Below are 24,804 nucleotides of genomic sequence, written 5' to 3'. Positions count from 1 at the left end.
AATTGATTGTAACATTGCATTTTATATATTAAGTTCGTTTAGCGTTTTTCCTTACATAAGACATGTTTATTTTATTTAACTGGGCTTGTTGTTTGAGATTTAAAAAAACTGATTTTTTTTTTTAAAAAATTATTTTCAAGTAAATCATTTTTTTTAGAGATTTTTAAAAAAATTTAAAGTTATTTGCCGTTTGTTTACGATTATTAAAATCTATTTTTTTAAGATGATGAATGATAAAAAAATGGATTTTGATAAAAGCTGTTGAAAATATAGAGTCTGTTTGTTTGAGATTTAAAAAAATGATTTTTTTTTGAAAAAAATCATTTCCAAGAAAATTTCTCGAAGAGATTTTGAAAAAAATCTAAAACTATTTACCGTTTGTTGACAATCATTAAAATCTATTTTTTTAAGACGGTGAGGGATGATGAATGATAAAAAAATGGATTTTGATAAAAAGTTATTGAAAATAGATTTTCATTTTGATGAAAAAAACGATTTTTTTACTAAAATGATTTTTGAAAAAATCTGAAACAAACACAAGATAAAAAATTAGATTTTGTTTTGGGAAAAATAGATTTTTTCGGTGAAAATTCTGAAACAAACATGCCCGTATTTTCATTTTGATGAAAAAAATGATTTTTGTACTAAAATAATTTTTGAAAAAATCTAAAACAAACACAAGATAAGAAAATAATTTTTTTTTGGAAAAATCTGAAACAAACAGGCCCATTATGTTACAAGTCTTCAAAATAGTCTGAGAATATTCTTATCATTATTATTTTGCATTTTGTGTTAAATAATAATCTAAAAATTATAATTTTAACATACTAGCCTATATTTATTTTTTACATGTTTAAAGATATATCATAATAATAGAATGTCCCTTAATTTTGTATCACAAAAACAAAAATGTCCCTTAATTAAGAAGAATAACAGAATGTACTTTCAATGATCATAAGAATTATATATATAAAAAAAATTGATCATAAGAATAAAACATACAGTATTCTTTCTTTTGAAAAAAAAAAGAAGAGAGAATATACTTTTCGGGTAAAACATTTCATCCCCCACTATTAATAAAGAAAATAACAAGAGACACGAACCTAAATTTTTATCCTCGTCGTTTTCATGTCTGGTTTTTACTTTGAAAATGAAAACTTAACATCATTTCATATTATATCGGCCGTAATCCATGATTACAAAACCGGCATTGTGCGATTTTTTCAAACATTATCTCTTTTCAACCTAAAACTTACATTTTCCTCGATGCAATGCAACCAAAACATCAGCATTTGACATTTTAACAAATCAATATAATTCTTTACTGGCAATTAATTCCAACGTAACAAGAACATTTTCCCAAGACATCAACATCCATCGAAACTTATATAGTCACGGTGATGCGCAATAGAGCTCATAACCTCGAGAGACGTTTGATATTATACAGACTATAGGGAAACAGATGGATTCAAATGTTATTAATCAATTATTTCCTCTATAGCCTTGAAAAATCTCAACTAAATTAGCACCTTTGAACTTTCCTTTTTCAAGCAGAAATATATGTTTGCCAAAAAACCAAGTTTCTTGTATCTATAGAAAAAAGATGAAAGTGCCACGCTACTTGGATTCATCCATTGGGGCACAAGATTGAGATCTTAATTCCTGATCATCTTCCCTGGATTCCTCAGACTTGGAGACAGAATCCTCAAGAGCCTCAAGAAAAGACAAAACTGTGAACTTGTCTGCAAAGAAGAAAAAAAAAGTAATCAGCGATATTAAATAATTAAATCAATAAGCAGATACAATAGTTCCTAGAAAATAGTTCTTTCTATTTTTTTTCCTTCAATTTTCGTTTGCTTTCTTAAACACATCAAATTCCAGCTGCCTACACATGCCCAAACCCTATTGTGCACAGTAGCAATTCCCTTATAACTGCCACTCCAGTATTGGAAATCAAATTTGTGATATTGAACCAAATGGCAAAATGCAAATAAAGGGGGTGGGGAGGTGGGGAGAGAAACTTGGTAAACAAGCTCTGAATGTCCCTACAGCTCAGCTTAGATTGAAGAAGAAAACCAAAGCTGACGCTGAAGACGCATGCATCAGAGATTTGAAATCAATAACAATTAAAGTGGAGCTAACAAGTATGAAAGTACTACAAACTTACATTTACTTGGATCAACTCCAAACTGAGACAAATCTATCTGTCCTGTGCGAAGTACCTGTAGCAATAAATATATATAATCATGCCAAGTATTTTTTGAAATGAAATGTAAAAAAGAATGAGGGAGGTACTATGGCCTTTACATAAGTAAATGAATCTACTTGCTGACGGAAAGGTGGGCTCTGCAACAACTCCAATATATCTTCCGGAGACCAAGTACCCTACATCAAAGAATATTACATGAATAACTGAAAAAAGGGATACTAAAACTCAATCCCTAAATTGGTATATACCTCCGGCAAATATTGGGCTAGACGCTGCTCCAGTGGTAATGTCCCAATTAATGGCATTATCAGATCAGGCTTCAATATGTCACCAAGTTCCAAGCCTAATTAAATGCAAGAAAAATGTCAGCATAGAGCGAACAACATTTTGCCAAAAATACAACGATATAAAAAACCTGAACTTTCATGGTGCATACTAATGCCCTTCATCATGAGATACAGTTTATGTTGAAAGCTTAAATTTTTAGAGAGTATATAGAAAGTTGTAAAAGTAGATTGCAAGTGCAATTTGGTACATAAAATTTAATTGGTTAGGAGTCTTGATGCCAGTACTGGGGGACCTTTTCACCTTGTTGGAGAGCTGTTGTTTCTAACTCAATCAAGAGAAAATTAAGGGATTGTTTATTTGGCATGCAACTTTGTGGGTTATTTGGCTAGCTTGTAATGTTATTTTCTCAGGAAAAGCCCTTCTAATGGTGTTTCTTGGCAATGGTTTTTAGGGACTAGCTCCGGGCCTCCTTGTTTATTTTATGAATGGTTTGTAGATCCTTTGGGTTGTCTCTTGAGATAGGGGGTAGGATTTTTTGTTTTTTGTTTTTCTTTTCTAGTGTATCGGTGGGGGGGGGGGAGTACCACTTAATTTGTTTTCCATCTTGTGGGTGTTGTACTACTTGTACTTTCTTTCCTTTCCTATTTCTAATAAAGTTTTGCCATTCAAAAAATAAAGTTGTAAAAGTAGATTGAAATTTGAATGTTATAGCATGCAATTGTAATATTATCTGTTGACAAATCTATGATATTGTCTCAATAGATGGCAAGGTAAGGGATATAATGTGAAGTGATTACCTCCATCAGGATCAAGAATACTATCTGCAAACACATCATCAGAAAAACAACAGGTCAGGTCTCAACACAGTTAGAAGGGAATAGAAGAATATATCTCTCAATGAAATATATTACCTGCAGCAGGACCAATGTTACTCAATATTCTTTGAAGATCTTCCAATTTAACTGGACCAGAAGAAGTTACATCGCTAGTTGCATCGACGCCCAAGTTTGGAGCAAACAAGTTTGCAGCTCTTTCCAACAAAAAAAATCAAAACCTTTAGAGTTCAGTAGACAAAATAAGTAGACATGCAATGCAATCATAAGGGATTGATAACTAAATTGCCACGATAAATGCATGAACACATAGATCAATTTAATTTGGAAGCTCTCGCAAATGAAAACATTTGAATATCCAAAATAAGTACCTAGATGAGATGTCATCCTCGGCCATATCGTCAGAAAGTTGAAGTGGAAGGGATACATCAGGTTCTTCATCCCCAAGGAGCTCTGTTAGTGAGTAAATGTTGATGAGTACATTTCCCTTTAGTTCTAGGGATGAGAATTTCATTCTAACTATTTGCCTATGTCACTTTGAAAGGTTGCAAAGTTATGCATGAGTCAAAACCAAATAAAAGGTTGCAGACTTGAAATTTTTCTGTAATATTCTAAGCCCCTGTGTAAATAATCATAGTAATTTGTTTCACCTAATATCTATGTTGTCAATAGCGCCGGTAGTGGCTGCTATAGCAGTGAGTCGAGTCAATTTCAAGGTTGCCGAGACAGAGCAAGGCAGAGCGGCCATTAATGGGGTTGCGGGCGAGATTGCGGGTCGCGGGCGACTCGGATCTGGAGCGGCGCTATTTGTTGAAAACGGAATCAACACGTAAGATTGCACGTTTTTACGATCTTCAACACCCTTGCCGTGCTCGTTCATGGCTGGAATCGTAATATGGTCAGGCGATTCTTTTCTTTCTCCTTCGATTCCGGGTTCACGGGTCGGGTTATCAACCCAGATTCTTTAAATTGGGATTTACCTTCACAAACCCTAAAAAAGCACATGTTTTTAACTTCCTGTCACTGAAACGACAGTGGCTTTGCCTTCTTTTTGTCATTTTCCCCTTTTTTTTTATTCTGTTATGCGCTTTTCATTCTTTTCTTTTTTAATTTGTTATGGGCTTTTCTTTCTTCTTTTTTTTTTTTTTATAAATAAAAATATGGTTCTCTTTTTACAACTTGTTTTCAATAATTAATTAATTAATACTAACTGCTAATGTGAATTAAATAAACCATAATAATATTAATAAAAAAAATTATTTATTCTATATTAGTTTATAATTAATATAATTTTTATTGTCCGCAACGCGTCACTTAAATAGCGCCCGCGAGGCTTCCCGCTACCGCGACGCGTCAATTTTGAGGTTGTCCGCATCGCGTCGCTTTTCCGCTTTAACAACCTAGCCTAATATGCAGTTTAATGAAATTTAATATCCATCAAACCATGTATGTGCAAGTGAAGGATCATAGGGAGTCACCTCAGACTATTAGCTCTTTAATTAAAAAAAATGGCGCCACAGTAACCAAAAGGATGAAACAACCAAAAAGAACCAATGAGGAAATACTTATATCACAAACACTGAACAAAACCGTTACTCTATGATTTGCAAAAAGTATGGGGCTGTTAATTACTTTCCTAAGTGCCCAATGAAAATATATGATGCAAAAGCAGTGTTGCCAATCGTAGACTGCAGAAAACAGCAGTGCTGTAGTGGTTATTTGACAGCACTTTTTACTAAATTGCATATTGCAGAACAACAGCAGTTTGTTTAAGTTCCGCTACGCTATAGCCATTATTTGACAACAATGTGCACAAGTAGTCCTAAATGGTTGTTCAAAAATAAAAACCATACAAGGAATATCCAGTGCCAGTACATACATGCTCTACATGGGTACATATACCCAATACTCGCTTATCATTCGAGGACAAATCCGTGCATGCAAAACTACATGTTTTGTCGCTGAAATGTTTGGTTAGCTGCTAAATGAAACAAGTTGCTACTTCATTCTCTTCAAAATTCTACTTCATTTGCCTCAAAACAATGTTTAAAAATTGACATGGAAATAATGTTGCGTTGTCTTGGCTTCTCTGCTTTAATTTATATTAATATAAAAACTACATCACAGTGAAATAAGTACATTAAAAATAACAGTAGAAAGAAACTGATGAACCACCAGTAGGTTCATGTGCCAGTGCATATGAAGTAGCATCCTTATCTATTATCTTGTATATATATGTTGTATTTATTTCTAGATGTATGCTAATATTAAACTTGATGAGCAATTCACTGAAGCAGTTCAAAAAATTTCTTCTCTGAAATTCTCTAAACCTTTCTCAAGTAGGCAGAATTAGAATTGCAGGAATCTCCACTGACATAAGGCTGTTGGTAGAAAGGAATCTTGCTATTTTACAATTCAAAGCAAAAGGAGAGAAACTTACCTAATGGTCTGTTAAGATAATCATTCACAGAGCTGCACAGTTGTGAGTCATTCTCAGCATTAGATTCCTAGTCACAATAAAGGATCATGTAGAAATTAGAGATAAAAGAACCAAGAACTGGTCATGCAAGCAGAGTACTTAGGGAGACAGACAAGTGGGTATTCAGTAATTAGACAAACCTGCATCCAGAAGAAGAACTTTCTGTCATCACTATTAAACTTCAATATGTAAACCCTTCCAGATGTTTGATTAACCTAAGCAACCAATAATTAGAGACGTCAGAAAACTCAGAACTATCAAAGGAATTGTAACCAAGATATTAAAAGAAAAGCAGTGGAACCTGCTCAAAAGTAGCCTCATTCGGAAATATTATCTGATCCTGTGTTCGCTTAGGTCAAGAAGCATCAAAATAAATCCAGTAGGAAGCAAGCAATGTTTCAATTACAATAAGAAACAGTAAGGTTGCCAAAATAATAATGGTCAGGAAAAAGCAGGAAGAATAGAATAATGCTACAATATTTTCAAACATATCCTATAGAGATTTACTCCGTTTATATGCCTTTTGTTTGAATTTTTGTACATGCTACTCTTTCACAGACAATAAATTTCAAACAAAATCATCCCAACACTTATTCACTTCTAACATGGATTTGCTAGCTATTAAGCATTTTTTTTTAGTTATCTAGTTGAGAGAAAACTCCCCAAGACCCCAACAGTTTCCACAGGCCATGGCAATAATATACTGAAACAAGGGCCTTTCTTTCTCTTCAACATACAAAAGGCAGAGTGTGGAGGAGTGCTGTTGCAAGAAGGAAAGTAAACAAGAGAAAATCTGCCTTTTATAGAACAAATTATCCCATATTATCCATTACACACACACACACACACACACACACACACACACAGAGACAGAGAGAGAGAGAGAGAGAGAGAGAGAGAGATGATTAATACGGACATTTCTGCACTTACATGAAAAATAAATATTCAAGGTTATATTCTAGCCATTCACAAACAAATTAAAAATCTATCTGTTAACTACTAATTCAGGTTGACCCATATACACTGTATTTCAAAGGGTAAGCTGGAGTATCTCCTATCACATAAAAGATGGTACTCGCCTTAGGTGAATTGGGAATGCAAGGAGAGAAGACCAATTAGAAACATAACAGGAGAGTTGAGCAGATGGAGGAAATATTGGATTAGTCAAGTAGTATGAGGTGGTGTAAGACAAAGGAAACTACAACATGGAAAACAATCAAAAGAGATTTGAGATTAATGGTCTGGTTTTAAACTTAACATAGCATTGTGGCATCATATGATCTATGTGGCCAACCCCCACATAGTTAAAAAAATGTGGTTTGTTTTGCTACAATTCAACTTAAACTTTAGGTAAAACATAAACACTCCTTGTGTTTTGACTAGTTATAACATCGTTAACATGTAGTTTATCTTGTCAAACATTCAACCACTCAACTTATCATCTATTCCATAAAGGGTGCTAGATAAACCTCACAAGAAACTGAAAATAATATTCACTTACAGAAAATAATAAAAACAAAATCAAGAAACTAAGGACTATAAAACTATGAACCATGTGTGTATTGTTTGGGTACGTATTAGCCCGTCCCAACATCCTGATAAATAACAAAATTATTCAATAAAAAATGAAAAATGGGGTTTTCTCGCTCCTTTTGTTGATAATTTGATCTCTTCTCTAATAGCTTTCAGATTCTTTTCATATTTCCTACTATTCAAACATTCATTTTCCTATTTTCTGCTATATAAAAACCCCCTGTTCGAATTTCTCTGTGTATATTTATTTGACTCTGTACTGATTTGTAATGTAGTAAATCAGGAAAGGTTATAGGCAGAAATAATCAAGTGATTCATTTTGCACGGAAATTTAATCGTTCAAGCAATTCAATACAAATTCTAATCTCCTATTTAGGTGATTCAAATTCTTTATCATATCAATTCTATGACGTTCTACAATTTCGTCAAAATACATGCAACAGAAAGAATGAACACCAAATATACATATTTGGGGAGAAAAAAAGGATACATCTTCAACAACATTTAGTGTACGGTCAAGCCACTGAAAATGAACTAGTCCCTCCTCACCCTGAGACAAAAACAATCACTTCAAATAAAAACCACTGGCAAACATGGTTGAAATACTGAATAGCGATGTTGAAACTTCAACCAGACATATTCAAAAGGATGTTAAAAAACAAGAAGAAAAATCAACCGATATTCAAGTAAACCATACCCTAGTAATACGAATGAGTCCTTTCCGTGCATCAGGAACTACCCTTTTTCCCTCGAGAAACATTTTACCAGCACGAAACTCCAGCAATGTTTCCTGCCACACGGACAATTTTTCCAATGTAAAAAACAAACTGATCATTCATATTCATACCAACGAAAACAAAGAGCACAAAAACTACAATACATATACATCAACACTTCCATCCCAAATCTAACTAACTTTTTGTTTTTGGCTTTCACCGCCAGTATCCGGCCCACGGGACCACCTAATCTGGTTCGGGGGTCAGTTCTGGCATCAAGTAAATCTCCCTAACTTTGATGATTAACTTAAAATTACAATGGTAAGCCACACATTTTAAACATAAAATGCACACAATCATCTAGATGCAATATGAAGCCTTCATACAATAAACTATGAAGCAGCACACAACACAGCACATAAGCTTCCTGACAGAAATCCAAATAGTATAATATACAGTTTTTGTTTATCTCAAAAAAAAAGAAACAAAAAATCCTTTGTTACCTGAATTGCAGGAAAAGCGTCAATAGAAGAACTCATCTGGGTCCAGTAAACTGCAAAAGGAGCTACAGAACTTCAATAACAAATTAACATTAGTGAAATAAAACCCTAGAGTGAGAAATATGAACTTACAAAATTGATTAGTGAAGTGAAGAAAAATTGATTGATTGATGGAGCGAAACGAAGAAGGGTGTGAAAGCGAGGGTTCCGTTTATCTATCTCTGCCGCTTCCGACCTTACTACCCTTTCTTATTACCCCTTTGTCTTCATTAAAACTACGGAATTGACATTCACTTTCTTGATTTTTTTTAAATTATTTTTCAATTAAGCCTCTAGTTCTATTTAATTTTTTTTTTTACTAAAATTTAATTTAATTATTTTAATTTGTTTTAAGAGTCAGATTCATTAGTAACCGAAAGAGAAAAAAAGTGAGATTCATCTTCATTCTTTTACATATTTCTGACGGATCAATTTAGTTTCTGAAAAAAATAAAATTCAGATTAATTTATGTTATTTTTTTGTTGCAGACTAACTAGTTTTTGATTCGTTACCCCCTTCGAAAACATTAGCACGACTCAAATTCAAGACCTTGCAGATTTAAGACATATCTTTATAAATATACTTATGTATTTTTATAAGTATATTTTTATTCCTCACTCATCTTTTAAAGATAATAAATTACAAAAATAATCATATATTCTTAGTATAAATATACTTTTTGGGTTAAAGAACTCGTTTGTATTGACTTATACTTAAGTTTATGCAAAAAAGTTTACGTAATTTATGAAAAAACACAACTTATAAACACACAAATTTTCCTTGTAAAAACTTATGAATTAACGTAAAAATTTATTTATTTCCATAAATTATTTTTATAAACTAAAAAGTAAGTCAAATTCAAACGGCTCTAAATTTTACGATATTTTTTTATTTTGATGCATGATGTTTTTTTAGTAGTTGGTATATTTTTCAAAATTTGAGTTTTACATATACGTATCATTTATTTATAATTTTTTAATAATATTATTTAACAAGTACTCAATCCCTCAAACTCAAAACTTATTAAAAATTGTGCATTAAACTTTTCAAAAATCTGATTGTTGAATTTTCCAACATAAGTATTATGCGTGCCTATAGATTTTCGAAAAAGATTAATCATAAGTAACAACGTTAAAAATTGAAGAAAAAAAAATATACTACCGTCAATCAATATCAACCATATTTTCCGCCACATTACCCCACTAAACTTCACTTTCTTAATATGATGTGAAAGAATATTTTATTCTTATTAGTTGTCAGTATAAAATTAATTTACATCAGACCATGCATATTCTTTAAACTCTTAAAAATTACCAATATGATGATGTAGTAACTTAAAAAGGAAAAAGAAAAAAGAGATAAACACATTCACACCCTCAAAGGACGAGAGAGAGGGAAGAAAAAAAAAAAGGAAAGGAAACGGTAAGCGTTTTAGGCCGCGAAGTAGCGTTGAAGTTAGATAAGAAAAGCAATTCACAGTGGCAGTTTGAACTTGTATCTGTATGCCGTCTATTGCGAAACACAGTTTCATCAGACACATTCCCATTTCAAACAATAATCACTCACGCCGCCGATTATTCTTCTTTCACTGTCAAAATTCCATGGATATTAACCAAACTGAAAGAGATACTCATCACGTCCATTACAACCACACCGATCCCTCCAAATTCGCCAGATGGAACGCTAGGTATTACTATTACTATCACATTAATTCATTCACCTTTCTTTCATATTCATTCATTTTATTCAATTTTGTTACGTTTTGTTTGATAGAGAAAGCTTCGAATTCATGTACGCAAGACCTTGGCAACGAGTCAATGATTTTTACTTGAATACTGTCCGTGCCAACTCCTCTTTACACCTTCTATTTCAATCCCAGGTTAACCCTAATTTCCTACAACACTTTATCAGCGAAGTGCTTATGCATATAAGCTAGTATAACTTATTTTCATAAGTTACTTAAAATAAAATATTGTGCATTATTAAGTTTTTGTATGTTTACTGTTCTTAATTATTGACTTTCTAACAGACCCTTCCTGATCACGACGATTCTGGAGTTCCAGAAATTTCTGATCAGAATGAGTTGGAATGTGGTGTATCCAAAGATCGCAGTGGGAAGTGGGCAAGATTTAATTTCAAAATTGTTCTTTCGTATCATGGGGGTTCTTTTGATGGGTGGCAAAAGCAGCCAAGCTTATACACTGTTCAAAGGCAAGTTGTTCTTCTCACAAAAATATGTGGTATTGAGCATACTACAAACTATATACATTAACATGCAACGATTATTGTCCAGAACGATTACCAATAGTTGTTGAGTTTTTTTGTTATAGAATTAAGAAATGAGCACATTATGATTTTGGTCATATAACATGCTTTTACAAATCAGCTTTCTCCTTTTGTAATCTATTTAAAAAATCTAGCTTTTATTAGTTATGGTTTAAGTTGCATATAAATGCATTTGAGAAAACCATGATACACTATGACATGGTACAACATGCCTTTTATTTTTGTTACAGCATTAATACGGTAAACAAAATAAATAAGTATGTTTAAATGGATTTCTTTTTATTGGGTTGTCATTCTGCTTCTTGCACAAATTTCTTGATACAGCATAGTAGAAGCGTCACTTGGTAAATTTGTTGATGAAAACAAAACTCAACTGCTAAAGGACAAAGGTTTGCCTATTGAAGGTTGTGCCGCTGTTGCTGGTCGAACAGACAAAGGAGTGACAGCCCTTCATCAAGTTTGTTCTTTCTGTAAGCCGTTTCCCTATTCTTATTGATGCTTTTGCAATTTCCAAACCTTCTTATAAAAGAATAAAAGAATTGCTATATACTCAATATGAAAGAAGACAAAATTGGAGCCCCAAAATCCTCTCACAAACAGTTTCATGACAAATATTTTAGCATTCCAGGGCCATATGTTATGTATAACTAGTAAATTTAACGTAACTTGATGGTAAAATTGTTATGGATAAATGGGTATTGAGGTTGAGAAATTTGATGGTTCTTTTATCGCACTCTGTCAGATTTGGTTGAACCTTTCTCCCTAATCTAGTCTTCGTTTTGCACAGACACTTGGAAGAAGGATATTAAACCAAGAGAAATTGAAGATGCAATAAATGACGCAGCACCAGGAAAATTAAGAGTTGTATCTGTATATGAGGTAATATCCTTTTAAATAATATGCAATTTCAAGCTAATGCTTGATACAATTATCAGTTGCAATGAATACAAAGAAAAAGAAAAAAAACAGCTTGCTGGTCTCACATTTATAAATGTGATAACAATAATAATGTGAATTATTGTAGGTATCACGTGCCTTTCATCCGAACTTCTCTGCCAAATGGAGGCGTTACCTTTATATTTTCCCACTCACTGATGGATGGGATAAGAACCAAAGCCGTGGAAATGGGGAGTCTTGTGAAAGTTTTACATATAATGAAATTTGTGATTCTGTCAGCAAGGATGAGTTAGGAAATGAAAAGAAATCATATGTGTTCAGTGTACGGAAGGTGAACCGGCTTTTGCAACAACTAGAAGGAAAATTACTGTCCTACAAGATGTTTGCCCGTGATACAAAAGCTTCAAGAAATGAGTAAGAACTTCATGCTTGAATTTCTATCTCTGCAGTGCACATTGCAGATACTTTCGCATTGTACTTTTAGGGAAGATACCAGATTCATTGTTTGTATTTGGAATCAAATCTTAAATTGTATGGTGTATGCATTAGTATTTTAGATGAATGAGATCTATCATTTAAATGATAAGTTTTTGTTTGACAGCACTCAAGGAATGAGACCTACATATTTCCTTGGTGCTGACATTACTTTTAAGTTTTAAGAGGGGGATTGTCCTTTCACTGAGTTAACTGATGACTGTCATTCTGTTTCAGTGGTCCACCAACAGAGTGTTTTGTTCACCATGCTCGAGCTATGGAAGCCAGATTGCCTATAACTGTGAGCGACTTTTTAATTTTTAATATTTGTGCACTATGTAACTTATTTTTATAATTTTTTTATCCCTTTTTTGTTGCCCACAATTGTTATTTTAAATTAGGAGCTATTTGAGTTTGTGTCCTCTTTGTATGTTTTGCTGTGTTTGTGGACATGGCTTGTTCCAATTGGCAGAGGGTGCACACCAGCGCTCTCTACTCTAAGCTTCTTGTTAGCTAAGAAAAATAGATTCCTCTAAGTGGGGCACATGTGTTTGTGAAGATACATTGGTTGATCCGAAGACATGGCCACTACTGGTCTATGGATTCTGTTTTGTGTACTGTTCCCCAAGTTCCATTAAGTGGGGCACATGTGTTTGTGAAGATACATTGGTTGATCCGGAGACATGGCCACTACTGGTCTATTGATTCTGTTTTGTGTACTGTGCCCAAGTTCCATTAAATCACTAAATAAATCCACTTTATTTCTAGCATATCTTCACATTTATCCTTTCATATGATTTACTGGCAGACCAAACTTCAAATTCAAATTCTAGTCATACTCATTAGGTGAAACATTAATTGTTCATGGTTTTGCTCATTGTCGGACTAGAGAGGGAAAGTTTGTCCAAGTAAATACTGAATAGGGGAAGTAAGGGCAATTTCAGGGGAAGTAAGGTCCTCTCTATTTCTCAAAAGAAATGGGGAGCTCCATTTTATTTTTAGAAATGGTGACATGTATTTTGTATACTTGGACTTTTAATTTATACACTCAAATCATTAATAATGGAACCCTCCATTGTTTTGAGAAATATAGAGGATCCCTATCCATACCCTTTCTTTTAAGATTTATAAATGACAAATATATGGAAGTTTGTTTATGATGGGTTTCTTGGACTGGTGGCTTGATCTGGGTTTTCAACCTCAATATAATTTACATTGCACATTAAAGTGTATACTGTTTATTTTGGGGTACTTCGGGAAGTGAAAGTGTCAAGATATAGCAGATGATAGTTTTTATCCAGAAGAAAGGAGAGTTGAAAATAGTTGCAAACAAATGAAAATCAATTGAAAACAAAATCTGTAAACGCCACTTGACGTTAGTCCCAACTTTTTTTACATACACACCATTTATTTATTTATCTTCTGAGACATTAGTTGTTAGAAATGTTAGAATAGGACTAGAGAAATTTCTGAATCATACATTAGGTCATGGTGATTTTGCTTTTTTCTGCCTAGCATGGGGTTCTTCAGCTAGCATTCAAGATATATGGTACTACTAGTGGTTTCATTTCTCATGAACACTAACGGAATCTTGTCCATGAGATGAAAATTTTATCGTATTATTTCCATTACAATTCTTGACCATTTAGTTCAATTTGCATTGAAATGGATTGAGCTTGATATTGTTGGTTGTCAATTAGCCTAGATACCAAACATGTTTGATGCATCCAAGGATGACTTTAACCAATAACCACATATTTCTGATTGGAGGACACAATAAAACATGCAAATTATGCTATTTGTCCATGTACTTCAATATTAACAGATTTCACCTGTTCATAATATTTGCACTGTCATGATTTATATGCCTTTGGCTTCTTTCTCTTCATTTTCGTCTATATAACCTAGACAAAAATTTCTTTTCAGCGTTTTTCCTGTGAAATATTTAACCATGCCAAGAAACCCTTTGTATTGTGTTTGTATAATGCAAAAGCTATATGAATTTTTATGCCAATATATTTTTGCATTTATTGCATCTTCCAGGACATCTTTCAAGTCTTTTCCTTCCGAATGACAATAAGAATTTAATACTTTCTAGTTGTGCTTTAACTATTCTCCTTAGTTTTACAGAGTTCTTTGCTGTTGAAGAGAAACTTATTTATGTTTCATTTCGCTTGTGACATTTCTAGGAAAATGGAGAAGAAACAAAGGTTATGTGCATCGAGTTAGTAGCTAATCGCTTTTTACGCAAGGTAACCGTTGTATTTTTTATTTTTTATTTCTTGGAGGAAACCATATTCACTGAAGGTTTTGGCTTCTTCAATTTGGAACAATCACATCAATAAATTTTGTTGATGTAAACATGAAAAGTAAAGCAAAGTTTTATTGAAAGGTTAACTAACTCAATATTATTAGAGGAGTTGTAAGCAACACTCACTCTAACACACACTCTCTTATTGGATAAAATTCATGTAGGTTACCTTGGGTCCCATATTATTTATTTATTTTTACATGTTGACATGGCTGAGGCTAATCACACTTTTGCAGATGGTTCGTGTGCTTGTGGCAACCACAATTAGAGAAGCTGCAGCTGGTGCTGAAGATGATGCCTTGCTAAAGCTTATGGATGCCACATGTAGGCGTGCCACTGCTCCTCCAGCACCTCCTGATGGCCTATGTCTAGTTGATGTTGGGTATGTAGAATTTGACCGGGAAAAATGTTTCATCATGGAAGACTAGAGGTTTGTTAATTGTTAGTTGTAGAAAAGCAAATTTCTATGAAGAGATCATTTTTTAGAATGATTCTAAACTCTAAAGGGTCAATATTAAAAGATCAAACATTGAGGGGGCAAAGTGAAAGCAGTTGCATGTGTGAAGGATAAAATTATCAGGTGATCGAAATGACAGTAATCACATATGTGAAAAACAATCTGTGCTTAAAAAAAGGGGGAAAACTAAAATCACATTGCTCTTAAACTAACCTTAGTGCAGGGGAGAAACCGGAAGGGGAGCAATTTGGGTCCCCTATAATTGTGCAGGCGCCAATCTAAACTATTGGATCAAGATTGGACAGCCCATGTTCTGACTTGTATTTTGGACTCTTCATGCAAAATTGGGAGGAAACATTGCAGATCTGTTGTTCAGTATTGAACAATTTAGGTTGTGTGACTGTATCAAATTCATGATTCATTTGTTGGAGGGATTTCAGATCTGAATTCTCTCTTTAATTTGTGTATTGACTTAACTTTTCTCATTTTCTTTATTTATCAAATCAAACACAGGCACACATCCTTAAATGTTACCGTCTTCACTATTACAATATTTTGTTTCATTTCTTTTGTTTCATAGACGAAGTGACAAGTATCACCTTAAATTTACACAACTGCAATGTCTCAAGTTCAAACTCGGGTGAAGGTGTCCAACTGAACTAGACTTTATGAACGATAAGAAAAAATGTTTTTATATAAGTATTCATAAGTATAATCCTATTTGAATGTTTTTGATACCGTAATTACCCTTTTGATAATAATTGAGTATTACTTTTCTTTGAAATTTTAAAAAATATAGACTTGAATATTTTTATTTTTCAAAATACAATGTTTATTTGAATTAGTTTTTATTTAATTTTGAGTTAAATATATTTTTTGTCCCTACAAAATAAAGACCTATTAAGTTTAGTCCTTATTTAAATTTTATTGATTTTTTAGTCTCTATATCATTTTTCTACATGCAGTTTTAGTCTCTATATATATAATTTTTGTTGTAATTATGTTTAAAATATTATAAAAAGTTTCTTCGTAAAAAATGAACTCAAAATTTGATTCATTGTCCAAAAATCTGTTACTTTTGGTTTGAACTTTTGACGTTTTAAAAAAATCTCGAATTTTTAGTAAATGATACAGTACTTTTATATACAAAAAATCATTGAATATCTTAAGAGTTTAAGGATAATTGAATTAATTTGGTTTTAGCAAAAACTATAAATTTTTGTTAAAATTGTGGAGAATAAATATTTATTAAAATTTAAATAAGGACTAGAGTTAGAAGGTCCTAATTTTATTGGGAGTAAAAACATATTTAACCCTTTAATTTTAAAAAAAACTAGTCCCTTTAATGTATATTATTCTTTACATGAACTAAAAAAAGTTTTTATTATATATAATGATTAAAATTAAATAGAAACTAATACTTGAAAATTATCATGTTTAAGAATAGTTTGGTGCTAGAGTGGAAATTGATACAAGTTAGTGCAGAGAATGGATTGATGAAGCAAAGCATTAATGAACATGGATTGATGATGCAGAATGTTATTTATTGGCTTCTTTTTATTTTTGTATTGTCATAGGTTATTATTATGCAACCTTAAAAATAGGCATACAAAAAGTGTTATCCTGTTTAAGTTTGAAGGCTGTCCGAATAGTTCTAGATATTGTTATTGTTATGGAACCATGACTCTCTCAATTACATTCTCTGTCTTCTATTCTTAGCTCTCCTTTTCTATCTTCTCTCTCTTCCTTGTTTCAATGCTATCAAAACTTTTCCACCCTCCACCAAGCCTTTTCTTCTTCAACCCTAGTAGTTTCTCTTTTCTTTTTATCTCCATTGAGAATATCAAACCTTTACTGGGCGCACACGCCGCCCGTAGCGCGTGTGTGCCATATATCCTTCTTCTCTATGGCACTAATAAATCATATTATGAACAATAAAACCATATTCATTATATTGTTATGTGTTGTTTCATCTTATGCTGCTTCCGACTCTGAATTGCTCCTCAAGGTAAAGGAAAATCTAGAAAGACCTGACAATGTATTGACATCATGGAACGAAACAACAGCTCCTTGTGACGGCGATCATAGCAATTGGTACGGTGTTCGTTGTTATCAAGGAAAAGTTTGGGGATTGAAGCTTGAGCGTATGGGGCTAAAAGGGACCATTGATATTGATTCTCTTAGGCAGTTACCATATCTTAGAACTATTAGTTTCATGAATAATGAATTTGAAGGTTCTTGGCCTGAGATTAACAAAATTTTTGGTCTTAAGTCGATTTTTCTTTCAAATAACAATTTTTCTGGGGACATTCCTGGTGATGCTTTTGAAGGTATGATGTGGTTGAAAAAAATTCATTTGTCAAATAATCAGTTTACAGGTGCTATTCCACCTTCTGTGGTATTGTGTCCAAAGCTTATGGAGTTGAGATTGGATGGAAACTACTTCATTGGTCCTCTTCCTCATCTTAGACAAGCCAGATTGAAATCATTCACTGTAGCTAATAATCAGTTGCATGGACAAATACCAACCACACTTAGTAAAATCGCGGTTTCTTCCTTTGCCGGTGAGTAACGAATTTCAATTCTCATTGTCAAATTAATACGCACATGCACATGCATAAACATGTATCGTGTATGCATAAGTAACTATTGTAACTCAATGTGATATTAGTTTGGTGAAATCATGTTAGGTCTGTAAGTACAAATAACGCATGCACAAAATATATAAATATATATAGGTATTTTATTCTTGTTGGTCTGATGTCTCGAATAGGATACATTCTTATAGAAGGATAGTCGTAGATTTAAAAAAAATTGGGAGTAGTGTTGTTTAACATTGTAGTACAATTTGAACAAACCGCTATTGTTCTTTGATGCACTGTTTGTTTAGTACAAAATAAATGGGATTGATTTATTTGTAGTTACCTACTGATATAAACACTTGTGAGACCTCTTTGAAAGAGCTTATGACATATCCATAAGCTGTTTTCAGATTATTTTCATAAGCTCTCTAGGATAGCTGATGAAACAGTTTAAAGCTTCCTATGAAAAACAATTTGACTTTTTTTTCTTTCTATAGGTGTTTATGTTATATGCAGTTAGTTAAGCTGTTTATCCAAGCATGACCAAAGTATATATAGTAGCATCAATCTTAACCAGTATTTGTATGTTGGAAATGATGAGCAGGTAATGAAGGTTTATGTGGAAAACCATTGGCTCCATGTACCGCAAAGAAGCCGTCAATTGCAAGTATTTGTGTGGTTATTGTGGTTGTTTGTGTAGCACTGATTGTGATTGGAGCCGCAGTGTTTTTCATCCTTCATCGGCGACAAAAACGGGAGCAATCACTGGGTCAAGAGAATCCACCTTCAGGGTGCAACAACAACAAACTAGGACGGGGAGATATCGGTAATGACAGTATAAGGTCAACAGGATCAGTGAGTTCCACTCACAGCAGAAGAGGTGATCAGATGAAGTTGTCTTTTATAAAAGATGACAGAGAAAAATTTGATTTGCAAGAGTTGTTGAGAGCTAATGCTGAGATTTTGGGAAGTGGTTGTTATAGTTCTTCTTATAAGGCTTCTTTGACAACTGGACCAACAATAGTTGTGAAGAGGTTTAAGCAAATGAATAATGTAGGGAAGGAAGAGTTTCAAGAACATATGAGAAGGATAGGAAGATTGAATCATAATAATTTGATTCCTCTTGTGGCTTACTATTATAGAAAAGAAGAAAAGCTTTTGGTTACTGACTATGTTCAAAATGGCAGTCTGGCTGTTCGCCTTCATGGTATGTCTTATATATATATATATGTAGGAATTCATTTCTAACTTTTTAAAGGTACAATCGTTCAGGATAGCCAAGTAGAACCTTGACTTGAACAATTTTTTACCATACTTTACTTACCTCTCAATCGAACTCCAGATTACTATAGCTTTTTTTCTTGGGAATCAGAGAGTTAAGACAAAAAAGAGGCTTGATTAGTTTTTCATAATAAATTGAATCTAATCTTAAATTTACAACTTTTCAACCAAAATTGTACTTATATCTCCTTATGTATGCTTATGTGTGTATTTGTTCATTAACATTGTTTGCTAATAATTTAGTTATGCATGGCTACTTGTTATTTCAGGACACCAACAACTAGGTGAACCAAGCCTTGATTGGCCAACAAGATTGAAGATTGTGAAAGGAATAGCAAAAGGTCTTGAATATCTATACAAAGATATGCCAAGCCTAATTGCACCTCATGGAAATCTAAAATCCTCAAATGTACTTCTAACAGAAAAATTTGAACCACTCCTCATAGATTATGGATTAGTCCCAGTTACAAACCAAGAAATGGCCAAGGACATAATGGTAATATACAAATCACCTGAATATTTACAACAAGGAAGAATCACAAAGAAAAGTGATGTTTGGTGTCTTGGAATATTAATAATTGAAATTTTAACCGGTAAATTTCCAGCTACATTTTTACAACAAGGTAAAGGAAGTGAGGTGAGTTTAGCAAGTTGGGTGGATTCAGTAGTACCAGAGGAGTGGAATAGTTCAGTGTTTGATAAAGATATGGGTGAAACAAAGAATGGTGAGGGTGAGATGGAAAAACTTTTGAAAATTGCATTGAGTTGTTGTGAAGGGGATGTTGATAAAAGATGTGATTTGAAAGAAGCTGTAGAGAAAATTCAAGAAGTAAAAGAGAGAGATGAGACAGGTGACATGAAATGAAAATAATAATTTATTTTCTTCATGTCTTGTTTTTATCTATATCCCTTTCAAAAAACATATGTCACATTAATATGAGAGATGGATATATTAATTTACCCAAGGGGCATTTTCTCTACAGACTGCTTCTTCTGATGTACTGCTAGTTTATTTTGATAGTTTATAAATGATTGCTTAACAATATTCTGTAGATTATTTTGCATTAGGGTATTGCAACCTTGAGGAAGTGGCATACATAGAGCAAATTGATCACTTATATCCTCGGTTACGCAAAGCATTCATTTTGTAAACTCTCACATGTTGATTTTGTTAGGAGATAAGTCAATTGAGCTACTCGCACTCTTGTTGGTGCGACTAAATCTCTTGCTTGTTCCTATCTTTTTAGTGATATCCAACATGTATTTAGTCAATTATTATCAATGAAATGTTATAATCATTTGTTTGTTAAAAAAAGAGTAAAACAGCCTGTATTTTCATAGCTAAATGGGATAAAGCTCCTAGACAATATTCTATTGCGTATAATAGTTTTATACGATGAAACTTGTTACATTTTTTCCCTTTAATTTGATCAAATATTTTTTAACAGATAACTTTAATTTTTTATCTTCATAAATTATTTTGATTTTTTTTATAAGCATAATTTAATTTGATTAATTAAGCTTCGTTCAATTGTTTAAAAAGTAATTGATTGACGATTTTTACACTGTAATTAAAAGAATTAAAAAAATAATAAAAAATCTTCTCAAAAAAAGTTCAAAAAAAAGGAAAAAATAACTTCGTATAAAAAAAAAAGATTTTCGTATATCATTTATTTGTTGGATTGATCGTTGGATATTTTAACAAAAAAACAACTAAATTAATCGGATATATATAAGCTGATACAAAGTTATGTTCTATTATACATAGATAACTCGTTCATTGTGCAGCCTCAGTGCACACCACACTTGTTAAATTCATTCCTTATAATCGTTATTCAAAAACCGGCGAAAAATAAAATTAATAATTATATTAGCTTGGAGAATAAGCTATTTTTTTATTTTTTGTATAGTGTGTTTCATGTTTTGTCAAGTGGAAGGGGAAGTTATGGCAAATTATAAATGCATTTGGCGAAGAGGATAAATCCTCATAATATTTTATCATAAAAAAAAAAATACAAACTCATAAAGGATGGGTAGAAAATAAGAATTAGTAGGTAAAGATCGAGTGTAATCTACAAAGTCTAATTTATGTGCATATAAACGTTTTAGATATTAACTTGTTAATTTTTTGTCTTTAGGTATATTGAGGGAAACAATAGAAACGAACAAATGAGGTTGGTGACTCTTTTTGTCAATCAGAGAAACTTTGAGTGTCAAATTTGATTTCACGATGGTAAATTATGACTCTTTATCTTAACTCTTAAGTCATTTGAAGAGTAGTAAAAATCCCAAAATTTTATCATGAGCACCCTAATTTACGAGACATATCACAAACCTTCATTTATTTATTTTCATTGTGTGGGTGTCATTATTTGGTATATGACTTTGATGATTTGTGTTTTTAAAGATGTTTTAATTTTTCTTATATATTTATATCGGAAAATCTCTACCCTATAGTATGTTTGTTTTAGTCACTAATCTTCTAATCATTTGTTCTTTTTTTTTTGACAAATTCTAATAATTTGTTCTTAAATTGTATGTATGTTGTAGTTAGGTCGCGACTTCGTGACATTTTGCATTGGTGTATCATCAACCTTTCTTTTTTATTTGTACCGTAATTTGTTATGGAAATTTGAGCTCTTTTTTTTTTTTTATTATGCAATTCATTTGTCATTTTTTTTTAAATTGTCGTGTCTCTTATTTCATTTCTCTATCTTCTTATCCATAATTTCACGCTTATTTGTTGCAAAGTGAATTTTCACTGTGATCGATAATCAATACGATAATGGATCATCTCAAACTTTTTTTTTGTTATAAACTATTTCTAGAGAATAGCTAGAATAGAGAAGAAGGAGAGAAAGGGAGAAGAGAAAGGAATAGACTATTGTATTGTTCTATTCAAGGTGTGTCTTTTACATTGTGAGATAGTCATATATATAGGAGATTACATGGGCCAAGAATATGGGCCTAGACTAATGGACATCCACATCTATATTATTCATAACACTCCCCCTTGGATGTCCATCGATGATATGCCTCATTAAAACCTTACTATTAAAAACCCAGTGGGAAAAATCATAGTGAAGGAAAAAGAGTACAACATCCTTTGTGTGTGAACTGCCTCGTTAAAAACCTTACCAGGAAAACCCAGTGGGACAAAACCACGGTGAAGGAAAAAAGAGTGCAGAACATATTTATATCTCCCCCTCATAAAGACAATTATTATACATGAGATGAAAAATCAAATAATCTTCTGTACTAGCTGCTCCAAAGTTTTACTAAAAGTTGACTCTGTAGAAAAATTTGTCATATCTTCTTTATTATAGTCTTCTCTAAATTAGCATTGCGTCTGATATTATCTTCATGTTGAGTTGTTGCAGGAACCATCATTTTGTAATAAAACAACGAATTTCTTGTATGTGTTGAATTACAATCCTCAACAAAAACATCTTCTCAGCTTGCTTGATGTAGTGCTAAAATCTTCACATGATTGAATGATATTGGTGTTTCTTTAAGGTATAAATATTATGCTTGACTTTGTTCCAATATCTATGTTAGTTGAATAAAATACCACGACATGTATAACTATATATAGTAAAATATATCAGTGTCCTTAATTGAATTAAGATATGGTACTTCAGGACCAATTCAAATTGTTCATCACCTTTCTTGATGCATTACACGATCTTTGCTCAGATCAAATGACATCGCAACCATTTTAGTACACAACAGATTTGTCCATGTCAAACTGTTTTAATATTTTTGCTATATAATTTTATTATAAATTTGCGATTCCAAATAAACTTTGCGTATCCAACATATTTCTTTAATCTACAAATTTCAGAAGCTCTTCAGGAGTTCTGATAATATTTATAGCAAATGATATTTCTCAACAAATATATTAACATTTGATATATGGTACTTCAGGACCAATTAGTAGTTCACTATTGATGAACTTTCAACAATTTCATATAGAATCATGTTTTATATAAGGTTCATGATTCACGAAGCATTCTTCAATTACTTATTTTGTAAGAAAAATAACAATATCTCATAAGCTCTTCAGGAGTCTTAATGATATTTTTATCATCAATATAAGCCTCAGATATAAAAAAATTCATTGTCAAATATAACTAAAACCTTCCGGGATCATCATTATCAAGTGAGCCAGTCAAATACGTTAAAACACATATTTCACATGAATTGAGTATTTCATATGCTACTCAACTTAATTAATTTTTGAATTCACTTCAAGTGAATATGCTTCTTGAAAATCAATGATAGACATTTATCAATATACTTGAATAAGAACTCAGACTCTAAATATTTTATTTCCATTATTTTTCTCTTGAAAACTTATTCATATCGAATTATTTTCATTTGCAGATGAAATGGACTACGGGTCCAAAAACATTTCGCTTTGCAAAGCTAGTTTAATTTTGTATCAATTGCGTCTATCTATTTAGTCAATCATTTTATTGTCTATAATCCTTAATAGACTTTGATTTATGATCCTCATTGTCATTTATCACATATATAGCGCTTTATTATGTGCAAAAATATTGTCAACGTTGACTTCATCTCGGTTCCATCGTATTCCATTCATGACATAGTTTGTCGAGATCTCTATATTTTCGTAAATTACAGGTACCTGATAAGTTCTTCTGGAACTGGAAAATTAATTATGTCAAATACTATTTTCATATCCTCACTCGGGTCATCTTTGTTTTTAGCTCCTTTTCTTATTTGAGGATTTTTATCTTTGGAACCGATTTGCTTACCATGCTTCACGCGTGGTTAGGAATCATTTGCAATATTAGATTGTCCAATAGGGACATTCATTTTTATTGGAGCATTAGCAGCTGTTGATTGATTTCATAAACTTTGCAAATGAGTTATCTTTTGAACTTCTGGTTCATATTGATTTCTAAGAGGATCAAAATAACAATTATTAATTTATTTCTAAACATTTCAATTGAACTTCTAGTTCATATTTTTAGCTGCTTATTATCTCCCCCTAATATTGGGAAAACTAATTCACCAATTGATAATCAGCCCATAAAGCTGTAAAAAAATCTCCAATTATTGGCTCACTTTGGAGATTCATATAAAAATTATTTTCCCAATATTCTTTTACTACCCATTTAAATGCATTATATTGGAGCAATTGAGACGTACCCAACACATCCAAAAATGTTTATATGGGAAAATAGGTTTATAAACTAAAATTCAAATAAATTAGGGGAGAGCTTATGTATATAATAATTTGTTGGCATGATGCTATTCAATATCTCAACATACATGTTTGAGTGTTCCCAACTATAACTTAGAATGAATCTTCAGGTCCATTATTTTTTTGTTTGTATGAACATATTTCACAAGATGTTTGGTATAAATTTCAATTAACATATGATATTTATCAAATACTTTATAGAATAATATATATAAAATGATCTCTTAAAAATAATCTCACAAACTTCTGGTTGTGAGTTTATAACAAACATACATGTGACCATTAGGTTGATGCATCAATTCAAATTTTAGAAATCTAATCGGTCCACATGATCGGTGTATTGATTTACAAATATCACCTTATATATATTCTAAAAAAATAAAAGATGTTCATTTACTTAATTTATCAACTTCCTTTGGGAACTAGTAACACATAAAAATTATTAGATTAAATGAACTTCTGGCCATTCAATACATATCCATAGAAATTTTTCGCATCATAATAGACCAGAAATGACCCAACTGATCTTGCCAATGACAAAATTAATATGATTTATTTGTAAACTTCTGGTTTACTTGAACGTGTGCTTAAGTTGCACTAATATCATAAGTACACCACAAACTAGAGATAAAAGTTGATAATATGTCTCGTAATATAGAGATAAAATATCTCCGTCGTTTCTTGTT

The 24,804-nt window shown here is 32.2% G+C and overlaps 3 protein-coding genes across 4 annotated transcripts; 2 read left to right on the top strand and 1 right to left on the bottom strand.

Moving 5' to 3' along the window:
• Nucleotides 1-1,291: 1,291 nt before the first annotated feature.
• Nucleotides 1,292-8,868, bottom strand: LOC123915587 (26S proteasome regulatory subunit RPN13). Of its 2 annotated transcripts, none has more exons than XM_045966757.1 (14): nt 8,691-8,868; nt 8,562-8,611; nt 8,040-8,132; nt 7,833-7,892; nt 6,111-6,149; nt 5,950-6,024; nt 5,771-5,837; nt 3,702-3,783; nt 3,409-3,527; nt 3,295-3,318; nt 2,458-2,552; nt 2,308-2,385; nt 2,168-2,222; nt 1,292-1,742 (listed from the first exon to the last, which is right to left on the bottom strand). In XM_045966757.1, the coding sequence occupies exons 2-14, from the start codon at nt 8,595-8,597 to the stop codon at nt 1,618-1,620; spliced, it is 948 nt and encodes a 315-aa protein (XP_045822713.1). In that variant the 5' UTR covers nt 8,598-8,611; nt 8,691-8,868; the 3' UTR covers nt 1,292-1,617. The 2 variants fall into 2 exon arrangements, with proteins under 2 accessions (XP_045822713.1, XP_045822714.1); XM_045966758.1 differs by having other exon boundaries at nt 8,562-8,623; nt 8,691-8,806.
• Nucleotides 8,869-9,961: 1,093 nt separating this feature from the next.
• On the top strand, nt 9,962-15,555 carry LOC123915586 (tRNA pseudouridine synthase A). The gene is made up of 9 exons (XM_045966756.1): nt 9,962-10,284; nt 10,371-10,476; nt 10,627-10,808; nt 11,208-11,353; nt 11,671-11,762; nt 11,908-12,194; nt 12,492-12,555; nt 14,444-14,506; nt 14,802-15,555. The coding sequence occupies exons 1-9, from the start codon at nt 10,100-10,102 to the stop codon at nt 14,991-14,993; spliced, it is 1,317 nt and encodes a 438-aa protein (XP_045822712.1). The 5' UTR covers nt 9,962-10,099; the 3' UTR covers nt 14,994-15,555.
• Nucleotides 15,556-16,489: 934 nt separating this feature from the next.
• On the top strand, nt 16,490-20,331 carry LOC123915585 (pollen receptor-like kinase 1). The gene is made up of 3 exons (XM_045966755.1): nt 16,490-17,586; nt 18,209-18,811; nt 19,155-20,331. The coding sequence occupies exons 1-3, from the start codon at nt 16,929-16,931 to the stop codon at nt 19,748-19,750; spliced, it is 1,857 nt and encodes a 618-aa protein (XP_045822711.1). The 5' UTR covers nt 16,490-16,928; the 3' UTR covers nt 19,751-20,331.
• The last annotated feature ends 4,473 nt before the right edge of the window (nt 20,332-24,804 follow it).

This window comes from Trifolium pratense, linkage group LG3 (assembly GCF_020283565.1).
Source record: "Trifolium pratense cultivar HEN17-A07 linkage group LG3, ARS_RC_1.1, whole genome shotgun sequence".
Classification (NCBI taxonomy): Eukaryota; Viridiplantae; Streptophyta; class Magnoliopsida; order Fabales; family Fabaceae; genus Trifolium; species Trifolium pratense.
The sequence above is the reverse complement of the archived record's forward strand: the minus strand, read 5'-3'. Positions and strand labels throughout refer to the sequence as shown.